The 14082-nt window shown below is 37.8% G+C and overlaps 1 protein-coding gene across 9 annotated transcripts in view; it reads right to left on the bottom strand.

The window, feature by feature from the left end:
- LOC138006691 (tachykinin-like peptides receptor 86C) overlaps positions 1-14082 on the bottom strand; it is a 51326-nt gene that overhangs the window by 13330 nt on the left and 23914 nt on the right. For 7 of the 9 annotated variants that reach the window (XR_011123926.1, XM_068853165.1, XM_068853169.1 and 4 more), the window contains 3 exons: positions 10808-10962; positions 10065-10116; positions 8450-8492 (listed from right to left, as the gene is read on the bottom strand). Coding sequence is in view for 8 of the 9 variants with exons in the window: in XM_068853165.1 (XP_068709266.1) it covers positions 8450-8474 (25 nt within the window). In the remaining variant the exon portion in view is untranslated. The other 2 variants (XM_068853170.1, XM_068853171.1) reach the window with 2 other exon arrangements.

Genomic DNA, 14082 nt, shown 5'->3' with positions numbered 1-14082 from the left:
GAAAAAATGTCAGCATCATGTCCTATAGTGTGGGCTGATAGATTCAGTCATGATTGTGTTTACGTAACCAAGTGGAATTGATTGAGTTCTGAGTTTGTCCAGGGCAAGTGTTGTTAAATCAACTCCAGGGAAGCATTTGGTATGAATGTTTTTGGCATTTTGTGTACCAGCGCAGGAGCACAAAACTTTGCAGAAGGGCTGGGACATACAGGAAACGATGTAACCTTTGCTAGAAGCCACATTGGGAGCTTGATTTGGTTTGAATGTACGACTAATTTTTGACAATATATGCATGTAAAGTGTCATAATGCTGAATTTTCAATAAAGAAACACAGAAAAATTTAGTTGATGTAAGTGGCTATGGGGTTGCAAGTGGAAGGATTTGGGAAAAAAAGATAGACGCATAACAATATCTGAACACAAGCAATATTTTAATGAACCATATGTTGAGTAGTGCTTATTAACATTGCTAATAATTTTTAACCCAATAAGATTAACAATTTTACCTGGAGGTTTTAAGAAAACGTTCAACAGTATTCAATGTACAGGGAAGTTCGTGATGGTATCGTATAACTTTAAATACCAGAATCTTTGAAGTTTTCTTATTATGGACCTTGTAATTTTATGCCAGTGTGTTTACCAAGTTTAAGCTGTGTGGAAACATGAAATGAATAGATGAACTTGACATCATGCAAAGTGCTAATCTACTGTACAAAAAGGTCCAAAACAAACATTGTGCGCAAGTGTAGTACACAAATTGGGTAAACCAAAACAAAACTTCATTCCATATTTTGTATTGTCCAACAACTTGTTTCAATGTTGGTAAATAAAAGACATTCACGTAAAGCATCATTAGCATTATATTCCAAAAACGATTCTTGAAACGCGACAAAGCATCTTTTGTTTTAAGGAAATTGTCATGAGAGCCGACTCTTTATCGGTATTGTTCAACATAGATTCCCATGTTACTTACTTCTTTCAACTGTGCGTGGATGATTCGTCCAATTCGATTCAACAACAACAGATATGACAACCCAAGCGTTAAATGTTGGCTTGCGAGAGTCAATAATGACTCGTAAGTTTTCATGGGGCGCAACCTGTACCAAATGTCCAGACCGTGAATTGAAATGTTGCCCTGTGAGAGCACAACTCCTCACTGTAATCCAAACTTAGACGACAAGCCGACTGTAGGAAAGCTGGCGTGTAAAATCCAAGCAGCAAAGAAGAACGAATAACTAGATAAAAAACGATCTTCGACAACGCGCTGTGTTACACCCACAAAATGGCCGCTTTCTGACGTAGCTTAGCCGAGCGTAGACTGGGGCCTACCTTCGACGATAGTAAACCACGTGACAGCCACTCTGTTCACCGTGACAAATCCAGGAATAAATATCTTGGGCCATGGCATTGAGTGGTTTACACTTTGTGTAAGCCACACAAAAAATGATAAATTCGATACCCTGTTCAAGACAGAAATCCCGAAAAACATACCCTGGCTGGCCGCACGTCCCCATTAAGCCCTTATAAGGGAGTACCCCCCCCCCCCCCCCCGGGGCAGTGTTTCGCTTGTTTGAGAAATTTTAAGCCTTTGCAAGTGTCGAAGCTTAAAAACATGAACGAGAAAAGGTTTGTTGATCACGATACTTCCATTTCGATCGAGGATTACGTGGAAAGTCTCGAAAACAAGAACACGAAAGAGAATACGAAACGAGATGTGAAATTGCTGGAAACGTTTGAGAAACGAAAAGAGCGGCGGTCGAGAAGTGCAAAACATAGAGGCCGCAGAATTAAACAACCACCTTTTTGACTTTATTCGCTCTGTGAGACGTAAAGACGGAGATGATTATGAACATTCAAGTTTAAGGTGCCTTGTTTCAAGTATTGAAGGACATTTGAAATAATAATTTCACATTCTTTGCTTGCTTTAATGTCAAATTAAGGGCGCGTTCGATTGACCCTATTCCGGAATAAGAATACGTGGAGTGATGATTAAAACAGTATGTTTGGCACGTTTCGAAGCAGCAAGGATGACCAAAATATGTTTAAAAAAGCGTTTTAGCAGATATTTGAAAAATTTAATATGAATCTCCATAAAAACGAAGGATTTCTAACTTATATTCCATGTATTCCCATTCCGGAATACGGTCAATCTTACGCACTCTAATGTTATAATCTTTGCGTGAGTTTTTGACCAGAAGTCGTGTAACAGAGTTTTGTCTTGCATGGTTTGTCAGTAAAGACGATAAACAAGACTTTAAATCTCAGTATGTATATAATAAACACAAAACCACTTGTAAAGTGCTTTGCACAGTATTTACGCACTCCTTGTTTTTGTATCAGAAATCTCACTCGTTCGCTGCGCTCACTCGTTTGATTTCTGATACGTCAACAACTCGTGCGCAAATACCGTACCCCGCACTTTCCATGAAGTGTTCTCCATATATTGGAGCGAGAAAACTGAATCAAGCACGTGCACCACATAGCCGACTTTAACTGTTACAGGCGGAGGGGTTGGCGCAGTGGTAAGATCTCTGCCTTCCAACCCTAGGGTCCCGGGTTCCATTCCCGGTTCTGCCGAGAGTGGAATATTTGGCGACCTTCTTTCCCGCTGAAGTTCACTCAGCTTTCCATCCTTCCGAGGTCGGTAAAATGAGTACCAGCATGCATGGACTGCTTAGAAGCGGCTGCAATTTGCGCCTGTATATGCTTCCAGTCCGCTGGGGGTAAACTGATCATTGTAAAGCGCCTTTGAGACGTTTGTGATAAAGGCGCTATATAAATGCACGACTTTACTTTACCTTTACTTTACATGAATGCGCTTTTCCAGTAAAATAAACTTAACTTGAAAAGTAGTTAAATTTTGATAAATTTATAGAAACTTCTGAAACGGTTCACTCTCACCATTCGATGGAAATATTTAAATCGATCGTTTGTTTTGAAGTTGTCCCTGGGATATCGTAGAAAGCCACGGTACACGGATTAAAGTAGATTTCCAGGCGTTTATTTCACAGCAATGAGCGCGGGATAGCACTGCAAACTCTCAACTCCTGCAAACAACTCGCATATAAAATCCTGTTTAACGACCACGAGGTAAATCTGTTCTGATGGTCAGGAACCAATATCCCCTCTGGATTAAGATTCAAGTCTACAAAGTATCGCTCTCCTCGCCTGTGTTTTTTTTGTTTACATCTAGTACATTTAATCATCCGGAGAAATCATTGACTATTGCTACGTGATAGCCTCGTTTGCATACACAAAAACAAAGATGGCTGATTCAATTTAAAATTGCCTATTTTTGAAGCATTATTGTTGGCAATTTAAACACATTACAGTCAACGCGCTTCACGCAAGAACGCACAACTTCAAACATTCATAAAATATTTCATTCACCGATTTGATTTTTCAATTATGAAATGATTCTTCGAACTTTCAATTGCACAATTGTAAATCAAACTAAAAGTAGTAAAAAACTCGTGGTAAAATTGAAAATAAGAAATCTGCAGTTACTACAGATGAAAACTATTTTCAAATTATTTTTCGGCCGAGTGCCGTTGTTTTCGCGCGGGAACAAATGAGCGACAGCGTCACCGCCGCGTTGCGTTTTTAAAATATGCGCTCGTTCGCTCGTGGTTTCATTTATTAAAACCCAGGATGTCTACAAATTTCCTTGGTGGATTTTACCAGCCCGGTAAACCATTGCCTGTGTTTGTCAGGGAAGAGATTGTTGATCTGTACAATAATGGAGTAGGGGTATCCGAGATTTCCCGCAACACGAGGGTATCAAAAGGAGCGGTTCACAACGTCGTGCAACACTTTGCCCTCCACGGCACAACGCAGCCATTTTCTTGTGGAGGCAGTTAGCCCATATTAATATCAGATGATATTCTTGAAGTAATCGAAATTTGGAAGCTACGAAAGCCAAGTCTTTATGCTTCCGAAATCCGCGAGAGACTGCTGCGCGAAGGTATTTGTACGCCAGCGAATGTTCCATCCATTAGGCAAATCCAAACAGTGACAAACAAAAAGTTGGGAATGACTTACAAGAAACTTACCAGTATCCCGAGTGAATATATGACACCAGAAACTTTAGCAAAGGTAGACGATTATTTAAATATAACTTCACGGCTTAAAAGAGAGACTTTGCACTTTTTCGACGAAGCATCTGTTATTGTCACTTCCGGTAATCGCATGTTTGGTAGCGGTTATCGAGGACAACCAGCGATTGAAGTTCAAAGATACGCATCAAACGCCAACTACACGGTAAATCTGATGCACAGTATATTCGGTGTTGATTACTTTAATACTATCCCTGGTCCATCAAATGGACAAGAATTGTAAAACTTTTACCACGGCGTTTTGGACATGCAACGTGACAACGGGGTGAGGATATTAAACAAACAAACTTAAAATTTTGAGGCAACAATTCTCCTACTTCTGAAACGATGTCCTGTCTTATTTCTTTAAGCGTTTTGCTTAGATAAGGTTGTGTTCGCTCAACAAACGCAAGAGCATTGCTGTTGCCCTTAATCTTTATCTTTATAAGAATTTCCGCCATTTTCAATCGTTTGAGCGCGAAATCTTCAACTGAATGATTCGCTCACGAACCATTCACCTGAATATTGGAACCTTTTACGTCGCCGAGCGTTCATGCGTGAAGCGCGTTGACTGTAAGCCCATTTCCGAGTTCATGTCTGCCTCCTTTTCAAAGCGAGTCTAAGTGCGTAGTTTTTGTAATGTAATTAGTTCTACTTTACATATGAATGAAAACTAAATTTTCATAACAAAAACTTCGCACTTAGACTCGATTTGAAGATGAGGCAGGCTTAAACTCGGAAATGGCCTATTAGTGGTCAAGTATTATAACGCATGCAGGTAAAGAACTTTCGATTCAGAGAAACTTTTTCTAGGCCGTACTTTCCCTTTAAAATGGCGGACGTCAGTTGCACTTTGCCAAGACCGAACTGGAGATACGAGTACAAAAAAGGTTAATGGTTGTATTTGTATGTTGTAGATATTCGACACTTCGGCTAAAGAGAAAAACTTGTTGTAGTCTCTCGTTATGTATTTAACTTTAGAAATGCCTTTCAAAAATAGCTTTTTGTAAAAAATAAGTTTGTTCCCTACTCTAATTAATGAGTTGTACCATAGAGGTTGTTCCAAAAACTGGTCTTGCGATTGGACCGACCCTTCGAAATACACAGAATTTCTCGGATTAGGGCGTTGTTGACATCAATTATATCCATAGTATCTTTTCTATTGAGGTTACCACTTCGGGGGTGGGAGTTGAATCAAGTAATTGGACCTCGATTATTCATTATTCTTTGTGTGTTTTGTTCGAATTATTCATTATTCTTTTTAAATTTTGTAGGTTATTCACTATTCACTGTTTTTATTCATTATTCCACTGGCATATTAACTGCGTTATTCATTATTCCGGCGTTTTCAGACACAACTATTCATTATTAATTTTTTTATTTATACTCGTTATTCATTATTCATTATTCAGCTTCCACCCCCGATACCACTGAAAAGAAGCTTTCCTCCATATTTCTAGAGCTTTTCCTCAAAGAAGAGTTTCCATTTTCCCATATTTGCCGCATCAAGATACTTTTTTACCCAAGATAATTTAAGGTATTTATTGTGCGAAAAGATGTCGATCATTTTGAGCCCCCCCTTTATCATAACTGTTAATCAAAACATTACGTTTAATCTTATCTCCTTTGTTATTCCATAAAAAATCATAAAATATTTGATTTATCTCTTCGACAAATCTTTCGTCAGTTTCCAGTGTCGCTAATATATAGGATAAATATGAAGCAGCTAAACTCTTAAGAACAACAATTTTTCCTATGAGTGTTAATCGTGTAAGTTTCTAGCTATTTAAAACAATTCGAATTTTTTCCAATTTTTCATCATAATTGGTTCTCAAGGTGATGTTGGGATCTGTAGCGAGCCAGACACCCAGAAATTTAACTTCTCTTTCATTCCATTGGATATTTTTTTTTCTGGGAAGAGATTTTTTTTTTACCTACACAAGAACCGATCCATAATGCTTCACTTTTTTTATAATTAATTTCTAGGCCGGAAGAGAGACTAAAACGCTCAAATAGGTGAAAGGTAGCTGTCAAGGATTCTTTCGTTCCATCAAGAATAAAGGGAATATCATCAGCGTATTGGTTTAGTTTTATCTCTTCATTATTCACACAAATTCCCTTAATTATGTTATTCTTTCTGACTGCTTTCGCTAATATTTCGGCCGATAAAATAAAAACATCTACAGGGAGAAAGACGAAAGCTTTGCCTGACCCCTCTTTGAAGTTTAAAGGTATTGCTTGCCCAACCATGGTTCAAAACGCAGCTCTCTATATCTGTGTAGAAAAGCTTGATCCAATGAATAAAAGATGGGCCAAAACCAAAATTTTCTTAAGTTCGATTCTGATAATAAAGGTCCAATCCAAGGAATCAAAGGCTTTTTCAAAATCAACAAACAGTAATAGGCCTGGGATGTTTTTTGAGGAGGCATATAATTAAAAGTATGTTTTCCCCTATTTATGGAGTAATGTTGAAATTTACCTAAAAGAAAGCTAAAATGTACAATGAAAAGTCCTATTACTATTTCCTTTAAAGCCCTTTACACTCCAGTTTCAATATTTTATCTGTAGATGTCATTGGAAAATACATAAGAACATTTCCAGAATAAGAAATGGAAGCCACATGTTAAATACTACGCGAGTTATAAGTACGGTGTATAAGCGTTCAAAGCAAATTTCCTACTTCCATACAATCATAGACAAAACCGTTGGGAAGGTTAGCACTTTTGACGTCTTCATTGGTTCTCTCCCCTCCCCCCTCATCCAATGTTGTACAAAACTGAATGGTTTTAGTGGGAAATTGTGGTGTTACCTTTTAACATTGAATAGGGGGAAGGGGGGCTATATAAGAAAGAAAGTATTTAGCTTTTTTACAGAAGCGGGTTGAAATACTAACAGCTTTGGTGTGTTTCATTTACATAATTGATTGCAGCTGCTACCACAAGTCCTGGGACAAATTTATCTGATACACACACTTTTTTGCGATTTAGCAATTGTGTATATCAGATAAATTCGAGGAGGAGAAGGAGGGCATGTTGCAAAAACATGAGTCTCGGTTTGCTGACTCTTGGATCTTTGCCCCATATAGACTGCTGGCAGTCTGTTTTTCTCTCGTAATTCAGTACGGGTCATGAGGCGAGACGTTTTGGCTAAAGGGGAATGGGACGAGACATGGGCGCGGCGGGCTCGTCTCGCCTTCTTCCCCACTCGGCCATACCACCCTTGTCTCGCCTTCTTCTCTTCACGGCCAACGCCATACCGCCCTTTCGAGTTCGCGATGACTAAGCGCTCGTCCTAGTGACCCTTAGAGAAAAAACCGGCTGCCAGCAGACTATGCCCCATACTGCACCGTAGGGAATGAGCTTCTTAAGATAAATATTTAGATGTACACCTAACTCCTAGATACAATTTGTCCGTGCGCTGTTTGCGGTGTCCGCAATCCGGGAATCTCTTCAGGGAATTTGCTCAGCTCATAGGACTCTGATGTTAGGGCCCCAGGCCCTTGCGACTAGCTGCCTACTCTGGCTCTGTGTCTCTTGTGAATTTTTTGTACTTCTGAATATGTAAATAGCTCGTGTTTTAATTATGAATAAAAGTTCTTTTCTTTGTTTTCAAAAAAAAAAACTTTTTTTTTTTGAAAACAAGTTGCAAAAACTTGATCTCCTCGGTTGTAAATGATTGGGGTCCATTGTTTCTATTAAGCTGATTTGAGTCTGATTTTCTGAAAAAATCGCGAACAATGCAAATAATCATTCGACAGGGAACGAAAGACTTATTCTTATCTCGAAATACTTGGATTACAGTAACTACTTTTTCGCTGTGATACGGTATCGGTGCAATGTTCTAATCAATTTTATTTCAATGTCTCATAGAAATCAACTGATCCCTCCTCTGCAGACCTATAAAAGTTAACATATGGGGTGGAAAACTAGCACTTCACATTACATTTCAATCAGTTAAGTCTGTTGAAATATAAGTGCTACACGGGCCAACGTTTGTAAAAACGTAACCCTTCCTTGTACTTGTACATGTTCATTGCCGTGAGTTTAACATCTTCAGTTCCCACAGCCTGCTCCCGTCTGACCTTGTAGCTCAGTCGGTGAAGCAGCGGTGATCTAACCCGAAGGTCGTGGGTTCAATTCCCCCCGGTCAGAGTTTTTCTCTGTCCTTGTGTGGGCCCATTTCCATTAGTAGGGCTAACGCTCACATGGTTCACATGGGGTAGAAAACTACCACTTCACATTACACTCCAATCAGTTAAGTTTTAGACCTATAATTTAGCCAACTTAGCTTGGAAACAACATTTGCCTGAAGTGTACTTAGTCCCGAAATAAAAACTATTTATTGTGTTTCATTACCGTTAATTCCTGTCGTGTTGTCCATTGTGGATGTCAGGATATTCTGCAAGGACAAAGAAGAAGAATATTGATTGATAGTAGGCCTTCTTAGCCGCGCCCTTCCATAGGTGGCAGTCGTAGAAGGAGTGGTTTTTTTTTTTTTCATCCTTTTCCCTTTCTGTCATCGCGGTAAACTCAAATTTCTGCGAAAGAAACCGTTCGTCCAAGCAAGATAGAGATAAAGAGTGAAGATGAATTCACTGAACCTTAGTAATTCAAAATCCAACCATTCTATTGTCGACGTAAACTTTTGAGATTTTACAAATTGTGACCGGGACTCTGTGAATCAACTCCTTTCTATCAAAAGGGAGGAAAGATACTGGTCAAACTTCTTCAGTTTCACATGAAAAAACTTTTACTAAACTGGAAGACATGAGCTGAACCGAAAAGAACGGACAATCTTGTTCTTCATTATTATTTTTCCTGAAAGATGACTACGCAATCTGTTTGCATCTTGTTTACTTCCATCATGCAAAAGATAACATCAATTAGCCTGAATTTCAATACACTGATGTGCTTATTTTTTTTGGAATAGCTTTCGCCAAATCATTTCAATCATAAGATTTACATTGCTGCAAATAAACATCAATCAGTTATTATGCGGTTTCGAAGTATCGAAAAAACTCGTGACGAGGAAGCCCTGGTGGGTAGAAAGAGTGGCGGTCGAGAAAGCAATTGACGCCATCGTGTTAGGTTGGGCAACGGGTGTGTCCAAAAACGTTGTTGGTGTGGCATGTTTGGCATGTTTGCAGTTGATGCAATAAAAAAGGCCAAAAACGGCAAATCAGCATAAACGGATAAGAAAAAATTGAACTGTTTTCTTCCGAGGAAATGGGACGATTGATAGTCCGTTTAATTGTTTGAAGCGCGGAAGGGCAAACACGAAGAAAAACAAATTTTGCGCAAATTGCTTTTTGTTTTCTTTTCCTTTAATTAAGCCCGCACAGAAATGAATGGCATGCTTTATTGACTTACTTGTTTTGGAAATTTCTCCAGTTTCTGAGAGAGATAAGAAATGGAAAGAAGACGAAAAAAACCTTTTTTGTTCTGGAGATAAAGCGAAATGTCTCGCTCCTTATTAGGCCTTATTAGGTCAAAGAGATTCTGATTTTTCTTCTCTTCGGAAAGTGAAATAAAGATTTAAAAAAATTCAAAGAAGGATTAACCCCGACTGTTGAATGTGGGGGAGGCTTACAGGTACTTTAAAGATTTCTTCAACTCAAGGGAAAGACGCGCGAAATGATTTTTACTCATGAGTTGAGTAGTTATCAGAAAACGAACGAACGCGCGTACATATTTAGTTAACGAGTGAGTTTTCTGATATCTATCAACGGGTTGGCATTTTCCCCTTTGCAATGCATTTTCCCGTTTCTTCTTTGCTCAATATGAATTAGAACTGAAAGGATCTTATTTGACAAAAAATGGAAATGAATTTTGGAGTCAAATATTCTAAATTGTACCTTTACCTTTGTCTACGTCGACTGCCGTTTCCAGGAATTTAAGTCAATGAATTTCAGGCTTGAGAACTGAAGAGATTTGTTTCGCGAAATGCAGAAAGTATGAAATCATCGCTTACCTTCCACAGCAATTGTCCTTTGTGTATGTGTTCTGCTATACTCTGTTGGGTTCTGAAATTTGTCAATATTTGAGCTTAGCTTTGTTAGTTGTTTTATCTGCATACTGTCATGTTTTCACAAAAGAAGAGCCCTGGCAGTTTACACGTTAGGCAAATTGAAATCGAGCCGACCGGATTTCAATTGACTGCAACCTGATGAAATTCTCCTGAGCGGAAAACTGAGATTATGACGAAGACAGTTTCAATCAATCCTGAAGATATGGATTTGTTTGCATTAGCTTCCATATTTTTGGGTCCCATAGCAAGTGTAGTTAAGTGTGTCAGATAACTTGTAATGCAGTTGTCACTAAGCAGTTATAAAATAGTTACAAAGTTTCACCTTTTCGGTGAATCGTTTGCGATCTGGAAGACGTTTTTCAGTCGCCTGCAAACTGATCTTCCACCTTTTCTTTCATTTTGAATGAAATAATTTATCTCATTTCCAACAGAAAATCTCAGTAGATAAGACAGGAAAACGAATTCACCCAGTTAACAATGGCCGACCAATCGTACTACGTTTGAAAGAATTAAGGGTAAACAGTTCTTCACAATCCTGGCTCAATCAAAGTACACTTTTGCGGAAATCAGTGTTAAAACAGAACATTGGAATTGGATATTTGGATATTAAGTAATGGCTGTCGGAGCCTCTTCGAAGGTGTCGAGAAACATGAAATTTAACTAGTTATAGCATTGCATACACTTACGGTTCCGATGAAAAGGTTCAAGGTTCAAAGCACTGATTTGTCCCGCACGGGCAAAGATTCGCTGATCCAAGCTAACTCCTATGACCGAGTGGTTATAACCACAACCTTTTTCAGCGTCAATAAGACGTTATTTATAAGATCGCGGACATATAAACCTGCAAATAATTGAGATAATTCTTGTTTAATATTGTTACATTTAAGATGACACCGAAAGCATCAGTACGATCGTGAGGGACATTTACATTTAAAAACTTGTCACAACAAAAAGAAATTGAGTTAAAACTGGTTATTTAATAAGCTTCCAAAAAGATTATCTTGGATCAAGTTAATAATGTTTAATCTATACCTGAATAACCGGATAGGTTTCCAAAATTATTCTCTCGTCCGCAATGAAAACAGTTCATGACTAAATATATTGTGGTCATTTTATATGAAACTCACGACGTGATTGATATGTAAAAATTACACGTGAATACGCAAACAAACTGAAACATAGCTAACAAAGTGTTGCGAATTAGAATCCGGTGTTTGGTTTAGAGAACACGTTTTAAAAATAAACGGAAAATCGATGCTATGATCGTTTACAGTGTGTCTGTAAATGCAATCTTTATCTGGGAATTTTGACATGTTTAAAAGGTAAGGTCTACCATGCGTGTCATTTATAAGAAGTCGAAAATTCAATACATCAATCTGCTGGTAAATAAACCTTGCTACCAAGTATATTTGAGAAAAGACCTGAATTAAAGGGGGACGCAAACTGCTGTCACAAGTTATAGTATAGTTAGGCAGAAGAAAACCAACATACATGTATTTTTTTATAGAAAAACACGCTTTTAGTAAGAGTCCTTAAAAGGGACGAATAAGACTTTTTTAAAGATGACAAAATATTAAAAAAAAAGTAGTTAAAATAAACAGAAAGACTAAAATCAATGCACATCAAAATTGAACATTGAGAAAAATTAATCTCCTTAGGCAATTTATTTCAATTTATTCAAAATATTGGGAGACATTTGTCTAAATAGGACTGAATTTTTCTATTTTTAAGTGTTGAATAAACTCACGCTTTGCTTGTTTTTTATTTTTATCTTTTGCGAATCATCAACTCATTCGGCTTCAAAAAAGGGATATGTTTTTAATAGGATTTACGCAAGTTTTGACGCACTATTTTTGTCTCACGGAGTCGAAAACACACCAGGAACTGAAAATATAAATAAAAAGCAAAGAGAAAAGAAATAAGATGATAAACACTTTTCTTTAGTTTTTGAATATGGTAAAGTCACAGTATCCTTGCTTAATGACGTCTCATTCATCCACAATGAGTCAGTTAAGTTTCCCAGAAATAACATCTAAGGTACCTAATTACAACTCACAAAGTTACAATTGAATGTCACTTAAATTAAAACCTGGTTTCACCTCAGCAAGGAAATTGCATCTCTTTTGGAAAATATGGACATTCTGTCCACTGCGTGTTATGGCTGATGTATCGACCACTCAATCGTTTCCTACTTATACCTATTATAAAATTCGATTACTGTAAAGAATCTTATTTTCTGGCGAATATTAATCGAAGGAAGTGCTCTTGGAGTGCTTTTGGATCCTCAGTTTTTCCTTTGAAATGACAAATTTGTTTTCGTAAACTGAATTCTCTCGATTGGCCGAATGTGAGTGGGTGCTGTAATCTAGTACTGCTGGGATCCTTTTTCAGTTTGAAAGAAAAGAACTGTACAATGCAACGTCTGAATTGCTAATTTCTTTCAAAGGAAAACTATCATTAGATCATTTTTCCTCCAAAGTTTTTTTTTCTCCCTTGAGCTCAGTCCTGCACACTTGAAAGCTTCAAACTGTCAGATTTAGTGCTCCTTTTTTGTTGCCTGAAGTAAAATTTGGAACCAAGAGCAATGAAATAATTTACCCAGTTCCAAGTTCTTGCCTCTTTGATTAACACATGAAAACTTGGAAGCGAAATTTACCTTCTAATTCTTGGTTTATCCTACTTTCTTAAACGATCGTACTTTTAGGAGAACCAAGGGCCGAAAAAAAACTACATCGTCTTGACATAAGAACAGCGTTCAAGCTTAGCAAAAAAAAAAAACCAGGGGAAACAAAGAAAGTCAAACCACAGTCATATTTCCCTTGAAACTCTTGAAACTAGACCGCGTTCGTTTTTTTCCTCACGTACAGACAGGCTAAAAGAATGTACTCAAGATGTGAAACGTGGTTGCAAAACGTGTCGGTCATATTTCAAGTTTCAAGTTTCACATTTTTTTGTCGTTTTAGCATTGTCATAAGAATAATGGAACGCCAGTACGTTTTGCCGACGTCAACTGATGAAAGCACATCGGTGGTGCTCCAACATGGCCGCTCCATACAGAACTGCTCAAAACTCTATAAAGTTACGTAAAACGCTTCGACAAATTACTCAGAAACGATGTACCGCACAGACCTGAGAAATGGTGAGGGGATTTATGAATTTCTCCTACAACGTTGCAAGTTTTTGGCTTATTTCATCGAACGGTTTCAATTTTATTTTTTTGTTGCATGACAGTGAACACGATCTATACTTGAGGTGAACCCACATCCCCTATTAAGGAATTTAAATTTGAATATTTCAGTCATTGTAGCACACCGGAAAGGTCACAGGACGCAAACAAATGTTAGCAAATGTAAAACAAACGTTCGTGTGGAACTAATGTCTTTGCTCGCGAGCCAACTGTTTTACGGCGTTTTCCTTGACGTCAACGAGGACGTTACGAAACGCACCAGAGATGAAAAAACAACCAAGGAACAGACCCTTTCTTTGTTGGCAAGGCTTTTCTATAGGCATCTAAGTGAACCTTTGCAACAGTATAATTAAGACTTACATTAAGTTACTACTCTCTTTTTATAAGAACATTTTAATAAGAATATTCAGGCTGAAATTACCCAAAATTTGAAGAACATGGACAACGTTACTGATGATGCTTTTAAGCATCGCTTGTTTTATCAGTTGCGTTATCCATCTCGTAATTATTTATTCCACGTTAGGGATCGACCGGTTTAGTGCCTTAAGGAAGGTTTCTACTATTGTTACTGCACATACGTTCTGCACATCTCAAGGTACTCAGGTTTCCTTTTGGTGGTGCTTACCAATACAGGGATATTTTGCGCAGTTTTAAACTAAGCGGCGAAAAAGTACTCTTGGTATCCAAAAAAGAAAAGATAATTAACTTAGTTCAATTTGGAAAAGAACGTCATACATTGCTTTGTATTTTAAAGCTTTTTGCAAATATTGTTGA

Source organism: Montipora foliosa, chromosome 6 (genome assembly GCF_036669935.1).
Source record: "Montipora foliosa isolate CH-2021 chromosome 6, ASM3666993v2, whole genome shotgun sequence".
NCBI classification, from domain to species: domain Eukaryota; kingdom Metazoa; phylum Cnidaria; class Anthozoa; order Scleractinia; family Acroporidae; genus Montipora; species Montipora foliosa.
The sequence above is the reverse complement of the archived record's forward strand: the minus strand, read 5'-3'. Positions and strand labels throughout refer to the sequence as shown.